General features: G+C 37.3%; 1 protein-coding gene across 3 annotated transcripts in view; it reads right to left on the bottom strand.

The window, feature by feature from the left end:
• Nucleotides 1-143: 143 nt before the first annotated feature.
• CASD1 (CAS1 domain containing 1) overlaps nucleotides 144-17,128 on the bottom strand; it is a 34,838-nt gene continuing 17,853 nt past the window's right edge. For 2 of the 3 annotated variants that reach the window (XM_021290933.2, XM_065051100.1), the window contains exons 7-18: nucleotides 16,903-17,026; nucleotides 14,941-15,155; nucleotides 13,538-13,963; nucleotides 13,030-13,119; nucleotides 12,322-12,441; nucleotides 9,902-10,058; nucleotides 8,255-8,334; nucleotides 7,352-7,453; nucleotides 5,984-6,124; nucleotides 4,589-4,666; nucleotides 3,523-3,615; nucleotides 197-2,510 (exon numbers count right to left, since the gene is read on the bottom strand). In XM_021290933.2, coding sequence (XP_021146608.1) covers nucleotides 2,244-2,510; nucleotides 3,523-3,615; nucleotides 4,589-4,666; nucleotides 5,984-6,124; nucleotides 7,352-7,453; nucleotides 8,255-8,334; nucleotides 9,902-10,058; nucleotides 12,322-12,441; nucleotides 13,030-13,119; nucleotides 13,538-13,963; nucleotides 14,941-15,155; nucleotides 16,903-17,026 — 1,893 coding nt within the window. In that variant the 3' untranslated portion in view covers nucleotides 197-2,243. Of the gene's footprint in view, nucleotides 2,511-3,522; nucleotides 3,616-4,588; nucleotides 4,667-5,983; nucleotides 6,125-7,351; nucleotides 7,454-8,254; nucleotides 8,335-9,901; nucleotides 10,059-12,321; nucleotides 12,442-13,029; nucleotides 13,120-13,537; nucleotides 13,964-14,940; nucleotides 15,156-16,902; nucleotides 17,027-17,128 lie in introns of all 3 variants that reach the window. The other variant, XM_065051099.1, reaches the window with a different exon arrangement.

Below are 17,128 nucleotides of genomic sequence, written 5' to 3'. Positions count from 1 at the left end.
TGCATTGCATCTGAAATAATTTGTGATACGAGTGAATATCTGCCCTTCATCTGAAGTAATAGTATCCAGACCATCACTTTGGAGAAACTGCAATACTAATCTGTAGTTTAAGGTGGGTATAATAGTGAACTGTAGTCCAGCTAGAGTCAAGTAATAAAAAGTTTTTACTTAATTGATGCTGCTCCCATTACAAAAATAAGCATCCACAGCACATTTATTTAATATTTAAATTACATCATATTTTTACATAACCTGAAAAGAAAATATATTTATCCCACATACAGTAATAGTAAACAAGTGCATTATTTCAAACATTAAAAATAAATCTTTTAACCAAGTCTGTACAACAGATAAATAAAATTATATCTACAATACTTAAGTTGTGAAGAACAAAACAAGAATTATCCCTCAAACCCCCAGTTCCCCATTGCTCCTAATACTGGCATAGATGAAGGTTACGTGTCCCATGCCCACCTCAGTGTTCACCTACACCGTGTCTTTCAGCCGTTCCGAGGTGCTGATCAAGGAGCTTCACTTCCCCAACACTGGAAATAATGCGCACAAAGAACAAGTAGCTGAGTGTCTTTCCAATAGCTTCAGAAGAGCTGGCAGACTTAGTAATAACTGCTGAATTTGGGGGAAATGAATGATTTATATTTTTATGATGAATGCCTGGTCATTCTTTAAAAGAAACTGTTCTCCACAAAAAAAAAAAAAAAAAAAGGAAAAATTGAAGCCATTCTTTTCACATTTTTTCCTTCCATTGACGGCTGCAAAATTGAATTCAATTTTTTAACTGGGATAAGATCAAACACACGTACCTGACAGTACATATGGTACAAATTAGAAATCATATTGTTTCTAATCACACATAATTGCACATATGCTCAGAAAACAATACTGTGCTTGTGCTAACAATCAGTAGAAGGATAAAGGTCAAACTATCACTTGAACCAAAACCACAAACAACAAAGAAATGACTGTAACTTCACTGCCACACAAAAGGGCTATTTCTTTCAGGTTTATGTTTTTACGCTAAAGGGAAGAGTTACTAAGCAAGATGGGTGCTGCCAAAAAGGATGGGGAAAAAGGTTCCTTCAAACAGCTCCAACCTCATTTCACTTGTAATTCTGGGACTCAACCATCTGCACGCAACAAGGCGACCACTCAATCCCTCCTCCTCATTACACCAATGGATTGACTCTCATCCTTTTAAACAATATTATTACAGGATAGAATATGGCACCAGTTCCCTAACGAGACGTAGTTCAAGGTCACCTACAAACTCCCAGAGAGGTTCAAAGATCACCGTTCTCCTGTTCACCCATTTCCAGAAGATCCGATGGAGCAGATGTGGTGGGATTTCATCTGACTGGAAAAGGCTGGAGGTCTTCCAAAGATTCTCTGTCTTGAACTGCGCCTCTGAAATGTATTCATCTGTTTGTTCACTGGGATTGTACAGACAACTGCACACAGTTACAGGAATCAATGGAAAAATTATGAAAAAGCAAACAATTTTAGGGGAAAAAAAATCAAATTTTCTGTATAAAAAAATTCCACCTCAGAATTCACCGTATTTGCTGAAAACATATTAAATTTCTAAAAGAAGCCCATAAAATATTATGTAAACTTGTATATAATCTTAAATCACTGAATTGGTGATGACTGTTTAGTTCCATATATAAAGGGTTTCATCTAACATATACTATCTCCACCCAAAATACTCATTTCTAACCAAAAAAAAAATTACCATTTTGTTCAGAAAAATGCCCTGGTTTACCAGTAACTTCATGGTTCACATCAGCTAAAGGTGACCGTTAACGAAGGATCACAAGTTTGCTGTTCTGTTCCTTGATGACAAAGATGACGGCACGTGTTCCGCGCAGGTGGTGCTCTTGTAGCATCCACTCTTCATTCGGCTGACCCAAGGTAAAGTTAATTCCGTGATATGCACATGATATTGCTAACAGTTGAACTTCACTTCTTCATGTCATGTTTAAACAGATATGTAAACAGAAACATATATCCAGTAGAAAAGACTCATTTTCACATGCAATGCTGTACAGTGCATTCTTGTTTCTCAGATTCTTTGAGAAGGTGATTTCCACACAAAATATGTACATTCGCACTATATACATTTTCCACACGCTTCATTTAAGTGTCTTCTTGTACCTCCAGTTCAGAATATTTGTTCAGGCAGACACAAAGTAAACCTGAAGAAAGTTTCCAAGAATCTTCTCAAATTAATGCCTTGCCTGATCTTGCATTGCTGAGAAGAACAGTAGTCCAGATAAAAATCCAGCTATGCATAGCAACCTTTTCAGCAGAGTTGAGTTATCTTTAGGAACCACAATCTGTGCCAGATCATTAGTGATCTGAGAAATTTCATGTGCCACACACACAAATATAAAAGTGCTGACAAGAACATTAAACATTGGATATCCAGGAATGAGCACCAAGATCCCCTTTGTGTCTGCTGCCAGCCAGATGTGGTATTGGCAAATGAAAAGCTGAAAGAAAAAAAAGAGTGTTTTTAATAATACTTACATAAAAGTATTTTTACTTATATAAAAACATATAATTATTACTATTGCATCAAATGACACACTGTACTTTTGCCTAAGTCAGACATGCATGATTCAATAACATACTTTGAGAAGCTGTTTTCCACATGTCTTTGCTATAAGACAATACTATTAGTCTTTACAGTGCACAGTAAAATGGGTTTACTTAGTCCTTAACCAACCGTGGTGTCGGGGCACATAATTCACATTAGGTCAGAACAGAGGAGGAATACGCCTCCGCTCAGTTACTCAGCCTCTGGTGAGGGACTGAACTAATGTGCCTGCAAAGACAAGATAATGCTTCAAAATACGAAGGTCCCTGGAGGTGATCAGCACCTTACCGTTCACCAGGAATCAGGACAATGAAAACGTGATCATTTATGAAAAGTTCAAAATCACGTACTACATATACATTATATTACGAGTTTCTCCTCTAAGTTCCTTTCCCTTTAAATAACATATTCTAGTAGTACAGTAAATTAAACAGCAAGTAAAATGGAAAGATAACTCCTACTGTTTCAAAACATACACTCAGTGGAACGACATAACATTTGCACTAAGAAGGGTTTTGTTTGTCAAGTTACATTTTCTGTTAATGCAGGAAAGCTTTCTAGGGCAAACACATAAGTGTAATACTTGCCAGTATAATTCATGCTGATTCTTCCCCTGCTTTAAATTTTTATCTTCCAACTGCATACACACCACATCTTACTCCGGCATTCAATCCCCACTCTCGCAACCCAAAACTCTCCCCCAAAACCAGCATAAGAAATAAGTTTGCTACTGTGAGACTGCTATTTCAGCTATGATATTTAATTGTAGATGGAAGCTACAGTGCTAAAAGAAGTCAACGTGGTAACTTTTTTCCACTATTCATGTGTTATACTACAATTTAGACGAGAAAGCCACCTTAAATTTCTAAGTTTCAATTCACTGTACTTCTGATCATCCTACTTACCTCTAAAGAAATTTTGCCAAACCAGGCAAAGAAGGAGCTATACACAGATCGGACATATCCAGGAATGTTCCTGATGAGGATGAAAGCTAAAATCTTTAAAATAAAAATTTTAAAAAGGGTGGCTGTGGATGACAAGCCGATTACACACACACAGAAAAGGTTTATTCATTTTCACATCTAAATCAAAGTGCATTCTGCATTCAATTTTCTTTAAAATTTAATAAATATAAAAACCAAACAAAAATCCACACAAGTAGGTCTTGAATTTGCAAATCTCTTACACTACATTCTTATAGCACAGCAAGTCACATTTAAATCTTCAGTAGAATCACGGCCTTGATGCTGATAGATATTCCTATACAGTTACTAGGCATGGTCACAAAACATGTTATACCATGCTGGCCTAAGATGAAGGTGGCCACAAATCTGAGTCAACCCTCACTTTTTAAAGAGAAGGTGTCAAGATGGACAAATCATATTGAAAATGTTACACCTGCTGCCCTCAGGAGAGCAGGACAAACTATTAAAAACAAAACAAATCAGAACACAAAGCAAAACAAAACAAGAGAGGGAACAGAATCAAACATCTGGGGTACAGAGGGGCACGGGACACAGTAAGAGGAAAATCTACACTTTAGAAAACCAGACGCATGCCCCTGTGGGCCACCTCTTCTCTGCATAAAAGTGACTACGGGGTCCCATAGGTTGCTTCCTACGTTAATACCTCCCAAACATGCACATTTCTCTACAGCTTTCTTCTTTTCCACTGCTATGCAATTAGTCAAAAGTTGGGTTTGGACTTCAAATGGTGCATAAGAAACCTACACTAAGGACATTGAGGTTAATCAAAAGCAGAATTGCAGTATGTGATTTCAGTGCTTGAAGGCAATGAAAAACGAGCAATGTAGTTAAACCCTTTTCCACTTTCAGACATGAGAATGAAGCTCAATAGCTGACATTCCATGCTAAAGCAAAAATATATTTTAAAGCAATTTTTTAAAAAGCCCAAACAAGAACGGAATAGAGATTCTGTGACTGTAAGGAAAAGGACTATAATTATAATTACCTGCACCACAGAAACAGAAGGATGTAGTTCATTGCACTCTGTCTTGTTTTTACAGCTACTAGCCCAAATAGAGTAGGTCTGAAAGATAAAAAAAAAAATCAGTCTGTGTAGCAGTTATATGTAACATTTAAAAATGAAACAAGAGGTAACCTATTTTGAAATGCTTCAGCACTAGTTGGTTCACTAAGATGTGGGACAGTAATAGAAAAAACTCCATGTGCTTAGTTTTCTCTTTCTCTCAAATTCTTCTCTGCAACTAATGAATACCACACTTGTTAATACTCTAGGATACAGCTACACTGTTGTCCTGGTTTTGTTAAAAACAAGACTGGTTCTCTTTTAGTGATTTTTCTTTCAGCTAAGTTCTTCTAGGTGGCTGTACTCTTCTGAGTTTTAGCCTGCATATTTTTCCTAGGATGCTGTACTCTGTGCTGATAAGAGACCAACGGAATGCTGAAGAAGCTCGTGTTTAGATTTATTACTATGGTAGCTAAGAAAGACTGATAAGTTTTCCCACGTTCTGTTGTGAGAGGGGCGTGTTTGAGGAGGGGTGGATGGAACAGGTGACTGGAACTGACCAACGGAAGTATTCCATCCCATAAATGTCATACCCCCTGTATAGGAGGGTGATCACGAGGGTCACTCTCTCCGACCATGGCCGGCATCTAGAGAGGACCCTGCCTATCCGCCTGTGATCTACAGGCCTCATGCCCCGCACCCTGCAACCAGGTTCCGGTTTGCTGTGCAGTCCCGCCCATGACTTCGGGGGCCTGAGCTGCAGCTGCTGGAGCCGCCAGCTCCACACACCCAGCTCTGCTGCTGGAGTGACGCCAACTCCACATCCAGCATTCGAGATTGGTTTTGTATATTTTGTATATGTATTGTCTATTTATTAGTAGCATTAGTAAAACCCTTTAAAACTCTCCAGCTTGAAGTCTAAGTCTCTCCTCCTTTCCCCTTATCTTTCTTATCATCTTTCTGATCTAAAGGAAGGGGTGGCAGGAGGTAAAGGGGATAACAGGGAGTGTCTGCCACGGTTTATTGCCGCCTTGCCTTAAACCTTGACAACTGTTGACATTTTCTTCATCACAAACAGAAAAGCCATCAAGAGTGGAGATAAGAGCTCCATTATCTACCATATTATTTTCATGTTCCAATTTTCCAGTAACGTTTGAACAATGAACTGAAACAGTGATGATGTTTTCATCTACAGTTGACTGAAAGGAAAAGTATTTATTGAGTAGATAGGTAGGGCTGTGCACAAAAGCACACCTGAAGTATCTCCAGATCAAGATCTGATTTTTTAAATCAATGTATTTTCTAAACAAGAACTTCAGGAAACTTGTTCTTTAGAGATCTACAAACCTGATTGTACTGGTTATACTAGGTACGTACCGAAAAGGATACAACTGAAATAAATAATAAAACATTTGAAACTCTGTTGGAGAAAAGAGGATCTCCCTTTCCTTCTGATATCATCTGCCGTTTCTGCAATGCCAGATAAATAAAAGCAAACAGCATCCCATGAAAAACCACCTGTAAAAGACAAACAACACATTGAATATTTCATGGCTTTACAAGTACTTCAGGTACAAACTCTTAACAGAAATGCTACAGGATAAACTATTTCTAATACTGAAGCTTAGGTGTCAAAAGGCCCTTTCCCAGAAGCAAACAAAAATAGGCTTTCTACCCTAAGTTGTCATAAGCTGCATTTTTAACTCAACTAAGAAACTAGAAATAAAATACTCCTACTAATGCTTCACAGGGCATTAGAGACAAGACAAATTTCAGGAAGCTTTCAAGTACCTACTGTCCCCTCTGCAACCCATGCCAGCACTGAAAAGGCCTTTCTCTGGGGAAAAAACATGAATCTCTGGCCTTCTCCCAAGCTGGCAAGTGAAAACATTCAAGAAGCACCAGAAGCGCTTCCCTCTCCCACAGACACAGCTCCTCAACACTCTGTTCTGTGACCTTATGCCAAGTTCTCACTAGCTACCAACACGATGCTGCCTCACGCCCATGCGGTGCTCGTCTCCTCTGTTTATTTTGGGATTTCCTCTCCAGCAGCACCACAGAGCACACGCTGTTCACCAGCAACACAGCTCCAAGTTGGGAATGTCCCTGTGCATGGGATCCCGTTCAGGATAAGCTTAGCAGATAAATGCTCCCATCTCAGCAACTCACCTTACCAAGAAGGCAAAACTAAAAAAAAAAAAAGACCAATGTTCTATTCCCCCACATCACAGGGTCAGTAACTGGAAAGAAAGCGCTTTCCCACTGGAAAACCACTTAAAAATATGTGAAAAAAATAGTCTGATTTGGGCACCAAGACACTGATTTTAAAAGCGTTTTAAAGGTAAACCTAAAAAAAATATATCCTTAATTGATACAACTGTCAAAAAATATTATTAAGAAAGCCATCACAGTAATCTGCCCCGTATTTCAACAGCCTGAAGTGCTATAATTGTTAAGCTTTCACAGTAAAATTTTTGAGAAAAGATACATCTAGGTCACTTTATGACTTTATTTTTTAAAAGCAAACTAAGCAGGATCCAGCAGCAAATAAATCAACATCCATCTTTTAAGCAAGGCTTTGACAGACATTTGCAGAAGTAAGTTGAGTGCAGCTTAGTGTTATATTAAACAATCCCCAGGGACAAACTCCTGCTTCTTCTGAAGGCAAGGAAAACAACCTTCCCTTCCCCCAAATTAAAAAACACACTTGAAAGACCAGTATAAATTTATGCAAATGTTACATACATAGCGATCCAGTTTCCACCTAAACCACCACTCATAGACGTTCCCATTCAGTTCAAAACACTTGGAGAGTGGCCAAAAAGAAAATATCTTCTCAAATGCACCCTGTAAAAAATGATCATGGCGAAAGTGTTAACACTGATGTCAACCATATTCACTACATTTAAATCAATATGCTGTCTTTTAATTTTATCACATCCCTGTTTCACTAGCTACGCAGCATTACTAAAACAACAGGCTGCCCTGAAGGCACTCCACTTGACAAAAGAAAGCAAACAAACACCATGACGAAAAATACTTCTTCAAATGAGAAAGGGTTTCAGCTTTGCTTCCCATTAAGGTATTGGAATACCTTCCATTTTGCACCGGAGGCTTAAAGGGAGAGATACACTGATAGGCTGGGATAACAAATGTACACTCTACAGAAGACTCAACGGGTGTAAAATCCCAGAGTGCCCAACCCTGCCCTTGCTTCTGCCCGCTGTACTCACAGCAGGCAGTGAGTGGCTAATTTAGTGTGAGAACCAGGCTTTTGATACGGTATCAAAGCCAACTCCAGGACTAAGAGACACAGATCTTCGTATCACCATACATATCAGCATATGCTCACAAAAAAACCAGTAACCTTAAGCACATCAAAAAAAACCTCACTCCAAAACCAAAGCACAGACCTTTGAATTTATTACACTCATATTAGTATACTGAAACCATAAGAAAGATACAGAATTGTGGTTTTTCCCAGCATCCACACCAATTCAAATATGAAAAGAAACTGAAAGGTTCCATTTTCCTTCTTCTGTATTTATGATGCAGGAGCAAATATACAAGTTATGCACACATTAATAAGCAGAGAAAGGTAATACACTCTTAGGTCATTAAGCACAAATATAGTGAAAATTTACAAACCTGAGAATATGACAGAAAATATATACATGTCAGTAAGCAAATCAGTTTCAGCAGTAAACCAAAGTGCCATAAGCAGTTGCCTGAGGAAGAAATAAATTAATCAGTATACAGTCATCAATTTTTCAAAAGCAAAACACCCAGGACACATTAAATAATAATTGCCAATTATTTAGTGTAGCTATGCTTAGTAACAGATACATTAATAAATAACTGTTCAAATATTGCCAGCAATATTTTATCACTATGTGCATTTACCTATTACATTTGACTTTAAGCAATTAAAATAAATAATCACAGCAATTAACAACTTATTAATTCTAAATCAAGCTTCATGTCTAAAACAGGAGCAACACATATACAGAAAGAAGAGAATTTAGATGTTCAAACAGAAACATGATTTTAAAGTCTCTGCTTTCCCAAGCACTCTGCACAGACAGTCCTTATTCTAGTTGAATGTCAATGAATAAATAAAACAAAATGCCCAACAGTTTTGCCATGTGAAATAAGCAGACCATGCGTTATTAAACTTTGAGGTACCAGTTGTACTCTAAAGCTCAGCTGAGGTGATGAAGGACAAGTATCTTGTTAAGATAAGCCTGAAAATCTGCTCCTCAAAGCTGTCAACTGATACTAAGCTCTACTCAAGCCTCACCATTGCAGCAGAGATCATCTCCCTCTCTCGCCACACAAATTGGTGGCTGTAAATAGGGACTTAAACAGATGGAAGATGTCACTGAAAGATTTTCTAGTTTCATAGTACACTATTACCCTGACATGCAATAGTAATTTCTCTCTATCTGGAGCAGAACTGCCTTTGTCGAAAAAAAAAAAGTAATATTGGAGCTATTTGCCTTCAAGATATCTTGTAAAACTACTCACTAGTTATATTTTTGCAGTATCTATTTCTAGGACTCATTTGGTATATTTCATGGTCATATCTGCAGACTATACAATTTGGATATTACTCCATCAATAGGGAAGGAGGATATAAGACTTTTAAGGTTTTAGTTCTAATTTAGGTGAATTAAATAATAGGCATTTACCACATGATGACAGCTCTTCAATGAACTGCAACACATAAAATAAACTGGGATTTCACTTCAGCTTTTATTTAACATATCCATCTCACAAGACATATTTCTGATAATTCATTTAATCAGAGATACTAAGATAACAAAGCCCAAGTTCTCATTTGGCAGGATACAGCAGAATTTGTGCTCAGGATGGATAAGACATGTTGACAATGCAGAACAGGGAAGTCTGAGTGCTCACTGTTCATGCTGCCCCCAGTAGTACAACACAGCAACAACCTCAAGTAGCATCAATAGCATGGCCTATATTTTTAGTTTGCATCCAGTAAAATTACAGCTCTTGATAAAACACATTTCTGATGGTCAAAACCTATTAAAAAGTATTGTACTATGACTGCAATCAGAGATAGACTTTAGTCATCAGCTGCTACATTTTTCAACTGACATATGACAATCGTCTATGACAAACCAGAGGTATGTGACCAGCTGTTTAACATATTTTGACTATGTTACAAAGAGACTGAGGTGTACTAACTATACCATTCTCTGTATGGTTATCATTTGTATTAACATGTAAATGTTTTATAGCGGGGGGGGGAGGGGAGGGGAATCTTACCATTTGCTTTTTTCTGGACTATCTGAGGCCATATAGCTAAGGTGGCATAAATGATCATAAACCAGACAGTGACTAGTGGCACAAAATAGTAGAACTGGTAAGGTCGGTCCATCACTACACACAGTACCACGACCAAGAAATTGAGACGAAATAAAACCTGGAAAGAGTCAGAGAAGACAGACTATATATCAACTTGTAGGCAAAACTAAGAAAGACAGGGAACATGCTTCTTTAGCACTGTATGAAAATATCAATGTATTTCACATAGAATCATAGAACCATTTTAGTTGGAAGAGACACTCAGGATTATCGAGTCTAACCATTAACCCAACTCTGGCATTAAACCACGGCCCTAAGAACTCCATCTACACGTCTTTTAAACACTCGCATCTCACATGCTGATAGTATTTCAGTTGAAACATGGGTTAAATATCTCAGAGAACATCAATAATGCACTATCAGACTGCAGGCTGATGATGTAGTACTGAACCTGTCCTATGCTGGCCTACTCGGGTGGAGACAGCAAGAAAAGAGTGTAGAACAGAACTGACTCTGGGCTGGGACGGGTTATTCCAGCTGCTGGATGCTGTCAATACCTCTCTGCTTTCAGTCCCCCAGTGCTGTCATCATTCATTTAACAAGCATGATGAGCTGAGTTATATGACAATGTAACACTTAATAGCAATTAGAGATTCATTTTTGGTTTATTTTTTTAAGCTGGTAGAGCACGCACTGCAAAACTTGGGAGGGGAACCACAAAAACAGGTACATTCTCCAGTGTTGTTAATTTTCTTTATTAACAAATGTAGGCTTCAATGCACTGTCTTTGGAAAAGAAAACAACCCATAGAATCAATAAAGCTGACTGGAAAGTATTTGTTTCCTCCCTATTTGCATTTTGATCTGAAAACTCAAACCCATAACTGAAAAGGCTTTTGGGCCAAGCAAAACACCAATTTTTAAATAAAAAATACAAAACCAAAACAACAATAAACCTGCATATTTGTTTTTCAAAGGAAGCAGATACATCTGATACATTTGTGACATTTTCATCTGTTTCTAAAGAAAAAACAGCAGAGGGGGTGTGGTATTTCTGACCATATTCTATGTATCAAACAGTTAAACATACTGTTGCACAGAGCTAACTGTTCCAATCAAAAATACAACCCAACAAATTCTCAGTTGAGAACAAAAGAAAAAGCAACGTACAATATTTGGCAATACTTTGCTATGTCTTGAAAGAGGTAACAATTACTACAGTGATGCCTCTTGCTCATGTATTATTAATCTACTTCAGTGCAAAACAGTTGGATACTTAATAAAGTAGCAATGTGAAGAGTTTCTTTAACAGATCAGAAAGATCACTCATCTGAAGGAAAGAGAGGTACCACAAATGCTTTGGGACACTGTCAATTTCCCCAACTAACCAACCAAAAAGTTTTTCTTTTCAGCAACAAGTGAGGAAAAAATCCAAAATGCACACTAAAATCAAAAGCTTTCACAATTTAAGCAAGTGGAAATGACTTAAATTTTAATCAGAGACAAGAAAACATTTGTTCCCTCTACATAAAGACTTGTTATGCTGGGAGAAAGCAAATCAATGTGCCTAATAACTTGCTGAATAAATACCTTTATTCACAAAAGAGGACAAATAAAAGAAATTCTGTACACAACTGACTAGGATTTGCCAAACATTTATCTACTTGTATAAAGAAAACTCTAAGAGAAACATACTAATAATTAAAAAAAGGCAAACACACACGGGAAAATGTCAACATGGAGCAGACTCATGTTTTAAGAACAAGGTAAGAGAAACAAAATGAAGTATTTCCAATGGCTGATTTGAGAAAACCACCATGTTTTGGTGTTGTTTTTTGGGTTTTCTTTTTCCCCCCAACAGAGGTGAGCAGACGAGAACCTTCACGTCATCTATTTATTCTCAATAGTAACTGCAACAAGGCTGTTCCAGAGGGCGATTCAGACCATCATAGGTATCCACACAAACCTCTTACTCACCAGTGACTACTGAAAAAAATCTAGGAAGATTTAGCAAATAAATTTCTCGCCAGTGATATCGCTCTTTACTGCCAGCCGGCGTGTCATCATTACTCATATATTGCTATTTATTGTAAATTGCTACCACAATGAAAACTCCATTGTTATATATTGAAAATTATTTGTCTTAATATTTTAAGGGCTGCATACTTGCATTTTTTACATTGCAAGTATCATTTATATGCTATATGTTTGTATTAGATAAAGGCTACCATTTAAACAGATCAGATTACATGGCAACAACAGCCATTTTTAATGCGCAGACCCTGGTTAAGTAGTCACATTATTTAGGGAGTATGGATATATCATGGATGTGGTGTTATCTGAACACATTTCTTTATAAAAACAGTAAGTAGATATTCTTACCTGACACACTCTGTATACACCAAAGTCCCCTTTTACCCAAAAATATGAGAAGTGTCCATAACCTGTTTGGAACAGATATGCAGCCACCAGGACTCGAATGTGCATGTACACAGGCAAGAACTGTAGAGAAAAATAAAGTACCTTTTATAAACGGCCACGTAAATGCTCTTGATGTTCCTTTCTTCCCCTCATTTTATGCTGTTTCTGCATTGCAGTAAAACAGCTCTAACTAAGAGATGAAACATTATGCTGAATTTCCCTGTTTCTTACTAAGCTCTTCTGTTGCCCTAAGCTCTCTGATGTTAAAATGAGTTGCTGCTATTTATTGCTCTACACTTTCCATATTCTGTAACCAGTTAAGAGAGAGTTAAGAAAGGATCTTTGAAAGCTTGCCTTCAGGAGTTTCAAGTTCTGAATATAAAAATGAAGTGTTGTTAGCAATTACAAATAAAGTAACATAATATTCTACATGGAGGAAACAAATATATTTTTTCATCGGCCAAGTAACATATAAAATGCTCTTATCAGTGAAATCTACACCTAAATAGAGAGAAAAGCTAATCTTGCTAATACAATTTTTAAAACTACAGAACAATAGCATGAGTTATTAATTCTATTCAACACTAAATATGCATTCACACTTTCTTTTGCAGTAACATGCCCAAATTGCATTCCCGCTTAAAAAGAAATGAAATTCAAATCACTTACAGTGCTTGCTCCAGAGATATGATAAATCAAAATAACAAGTTGCATCCAGCCCTTCCATTCATCAGTCTGTTCTCTATTTAACACTTTAGTCTAATGCAAAACAAAACAAGAGTGTTGCTATTCCAAAAAGTACAACGAACATCTACAAAATGAGGAGAAAAAGTTCAAAACAATAAACCACTTTATGGGTAAATAGGTCTCAGTTTTAAAAGACTACTGCCTAATGGACACAGGTCTACCAGATTTTAAAGTGCTCTACACGCTCTTGTACCTGAGCTGTGCTCACTCCAAATTTCACCGAATGATAAAGGATAAAAGCGCTTATACTCATATGCTTTCAAAACACTTCTGCATCTAATTCCATGTAATCATTACATTGCTTGTGAATGCATTTTTTGCAGGTGAGTCATACTGACTTTGAACATTTGACTTTCAATATTTAGCAATTACTTATTTACACTCAAATGGGGAAACAATGTTATAAGTAGGATGTCAACATGATCATTACCTCTTTGGTATTTTCGGTATAAAATACTCCCAAAACCAAGATATAGACGATTGGTATGAAGAAAGATGAATGTGTATAAAATTTATTTTCCTTCATGAAAAGATTTGCTCTGTCACATAGATAAAAATAGGTCATGATTAGACCAAGTTTGCAGAAGGAGTGTAAGAGCATCTCTAACGTAGAAACATTAGGAGCGCTGATGGCAGGTTTCTTCTCCTCTCCACTTTCCAAATCAGTGCATGATTTGTTCTTCCGAAAATTATTCCGATGAATTAAACTGATAATTAAATACCCAATAATGGACAAAGTAAAGAAACAGAAAGCTAGCTTCTGTATCAGAGTGAGAGGAGGCTGAGGTTGGCAGCAGGAGCCATCAATCGGCTTCATTATCTTATTGCAGTAGACATTCATAAGAATCATTGCATTCTGTCAAAGAAATAGGCAGGTTTGTCAATTAATCTCTAATAAAAATGTTAACATTTTAATCGTAAGAAATTTTCTTCTAGAGCATGCATTGACATAAAACATACGCAATTCTCCCTTATCATTACACAGATTAAATTTCCCAGTACACCCATACACTTTGTTGCATTCAGCAGTACAGACAAAACCATCTTTTCCAAACAGGAAACCCTTGAGCTTCTTGAGGTAAGCAAAAAGAATTAATCCGAATCCTTACAACAGCAGGGTTCTCTTTACCGGCTGTAAAAGGAGCTATAAAGAGCTAAACAGACTATAAACAAAAACCAGCTCACAAACTTGGGTCCTAAAGCGGCACAGTAAGGAAAGTCTCTAAAATACAACAATGAGACTGAAACCTGTGTTAAGATGATATTTAGTTCATCTGGTACTTGAAAGCAATTGAAATCTGCAAAGGAGTGGAACTAGAGGTGACACAGTGGGAGAGCTCCATCACAAGAAAGGCAGACTGACAAAATTCAGAAGGGCTCAGTGCATGCATCAATATAAAATAAGAAATAAAGGCAGCGGTGCTCCATATACCCAGGATATTGTGTGTTTTCTTATCCTTTTCATACTCCTTACTAAACAAAATTATATGGGCACATATGGGAAAATTAAAGACATTTCTTAGCACTGCCTTACAGATCATTATCAGTCTAACTCATTCACACGAAGGCACCAAGTTTGCACTCAGGATGTAAAGGATCTAGTAGGTTAACAGCTATTTTAAAATAGCTACGAACTACTTTGTTTGCTATTGTTTTTCAAACATCCTATATAACTGAATGCCCTCCCACCTATTGAGATCTTCTGAACAAAATTTCCAGAATAATGTGCAGACGCTCATTACATTCATATTATCTGCCATTTCAGAACATTGACTTAAAATCTTGTTTTACTGTTATTACTTTTTAATGCTGACCAGTGATAAAAACACTTACTGTATCTCTACTTGATTCAGGGAGATGCAGGCCATCTGCGGACTTCATGATAGTTTCTTGTGCTATCAATTTTGATACGCTGAACACTTTAACTTTAGCTTTGGAATTTCGGGAGCTGCTGTTCAGAATACGAATCGCTGCTTCATTATAAGCATCTATTTTCTCATTAGTGATCATTTTCCGACTTTCACTCAGCATATCTTCACAAACAGGGTCTGAATTTGAAAGGACAGAGAATAGGCACATTAATCTTCTACTTAACAAATACTTAGCTCAAATTGTACAGGCTACTTTCATTTAGGTAGCCACATTTGTTTAATGGTACAGAAAAAACATACAATGAGGAATGAGTGACCGTTACAGTAACTAGTGTAGTATGGAGAGTCGTTTATGAGGAAATGTTCTTAATGCCATTCCCCTAGTCATGCCTAAGTGCTTATAGATCAGAAAGCTTTAGCCAGACACGAACGCCTGTTTGATTTCCCCAGACCCATGAAGAGTGTATAATGATGGAGTGCAGAGCTGTTTATGCCTTCTCTCAGCAATGGAATCCCCCAAGGAAAGACTCCAAAGCCAAGAGGACCAAAGACAGGCAGCAGAATAGACACATGAAAAAACACACAAACAGAACACAACAGCAAAAGACTCTCAAACCCTCTAACTAGAACCCTCTAAACTCTAACCCTCTAATTAGCTGCAGAAGAAACCAGTTTCTCATTTCTCTAAGTCATAGTGTATAGGCATACTCCACTTGCTCCTGCTGATTCCAGTTTAACTGATGGCAGAATTTCAGTCTTTCAGAAGAATGGAACATGACTTAATTGCCTGCAGGCTTTAGAAATTATGTAGAGCTTAACACAGGGTTCTAGATCAAAAGGTCAGCGAGAGATCAACAAGTTGCTATGAAAAGCTACTGATGTTTCTAAGTCCTGTGAAACACCCTCTACGGGCTTTAACTTGATTTGCTGCCTTAATGCCTACTTTTGGACAATTAATATCTAGAAAACTCTGTTCATACAGACTGCTTTTCCTCTTATTTGTTTCATTAAAGAGCTCAGAAGAGACTTAAATTGACTGGATCTTTATCAACAGAACACTGAGAAATGTCTGACAGCTAACTGCTTCTGTTATTGATAAACATGGTTTTGAAAGGAATGCAAGATTAACCTCTTGATCCAGGTTAACCTCTGAACTCATCTTTGACAGGAACTTAGATGTGACAGTACAGCTGGATATAATCCCATCAGGGCTCAAAATCTGCTGTTGTTTCTAAACTCAGGTGATGATCATCTAAAATGCTGTATCCCACAGCAGATAAACCAGGAGCACATTCTGCTGCTGAGCTCATTGTTCAGAATCAGAGACATACCTTAGTTTTATTGAAGAAAGGCAAAAGAATACGAAGCTTGGTGACACAGTAAAAATAACACAGACTTACTATGAACCATGATTTCCAGCTCCTAATCTTAGTGTATCAGTGCTCAGTGTACGGAAGCAAGTTTCATCCTAGAGACTTAAATTCTCTATAGCACGTAATTTCATTCCAGGCACACAGAGAGGATGCACTTGTTGAACCTTTTTCTATTACTCATGTAATTTGAAAATTTAGTTGAACACAAACACAGGAATACAGCTGGTTTATGCACTTGTGATCTTGACTCCTAGGAGGCACATACGGAACACAGCACAAGAAACATACATACTGTCTCTGACAGTATGCTAATGCATAATTAAGAGTTCAGAAGGCAAAAGACTTTCCTGAGAAAGCTCTAAAATTTCCATCATTAGTAACAGCTAGTTAGACACCAGCTAGTTAAGGGTGCAGAATGCCAGACTGGAATTCAATCAACACCCTTTCTACTCTGCAAGTAAGCACTATGGACAAAATTTTCCGTATCCCACAAGATAATGATTCAACGGACAGTGACAGTACAAATTGTTACCTGATGCTCATTACTTTACCTTGTAAGACCCAGTAAACATCACTACTTTTTGCTAATTTTTCCAAAAGAGGAGCAATTGAAGTGATATTGATTTTATATTGCGTGAGGGCTTCATTGCTGCCATTGTGAATCTTGATAGACCACTGGAGAAATAAAGAAAGAAATTCAGAACCTGTATGTCTGAGGACACTTAATTGATTCCATTGCTCTATTAGTAGGTATTTTCCATTATTTCTATAAACTAG

Source organism: Columba livia, chromosome 2, assembly GCF_036013475.1.
Source record: "Columba livia isolate bColLiv1 breed racing homer chromosome 2, bColLiv1.pat.W.v2, whole genome shotgun sequence".
In the NCBI taxonomy this organism is placed as follows: domain Eukaryota; kingdom Metazoa; phylum Chordata; class Aves; order Columbiformes; family Columbidae; genus Columba; species Columba livia.
This window is presented reverse-complemented; position numbering and strand designations above follow the sequence as displayed.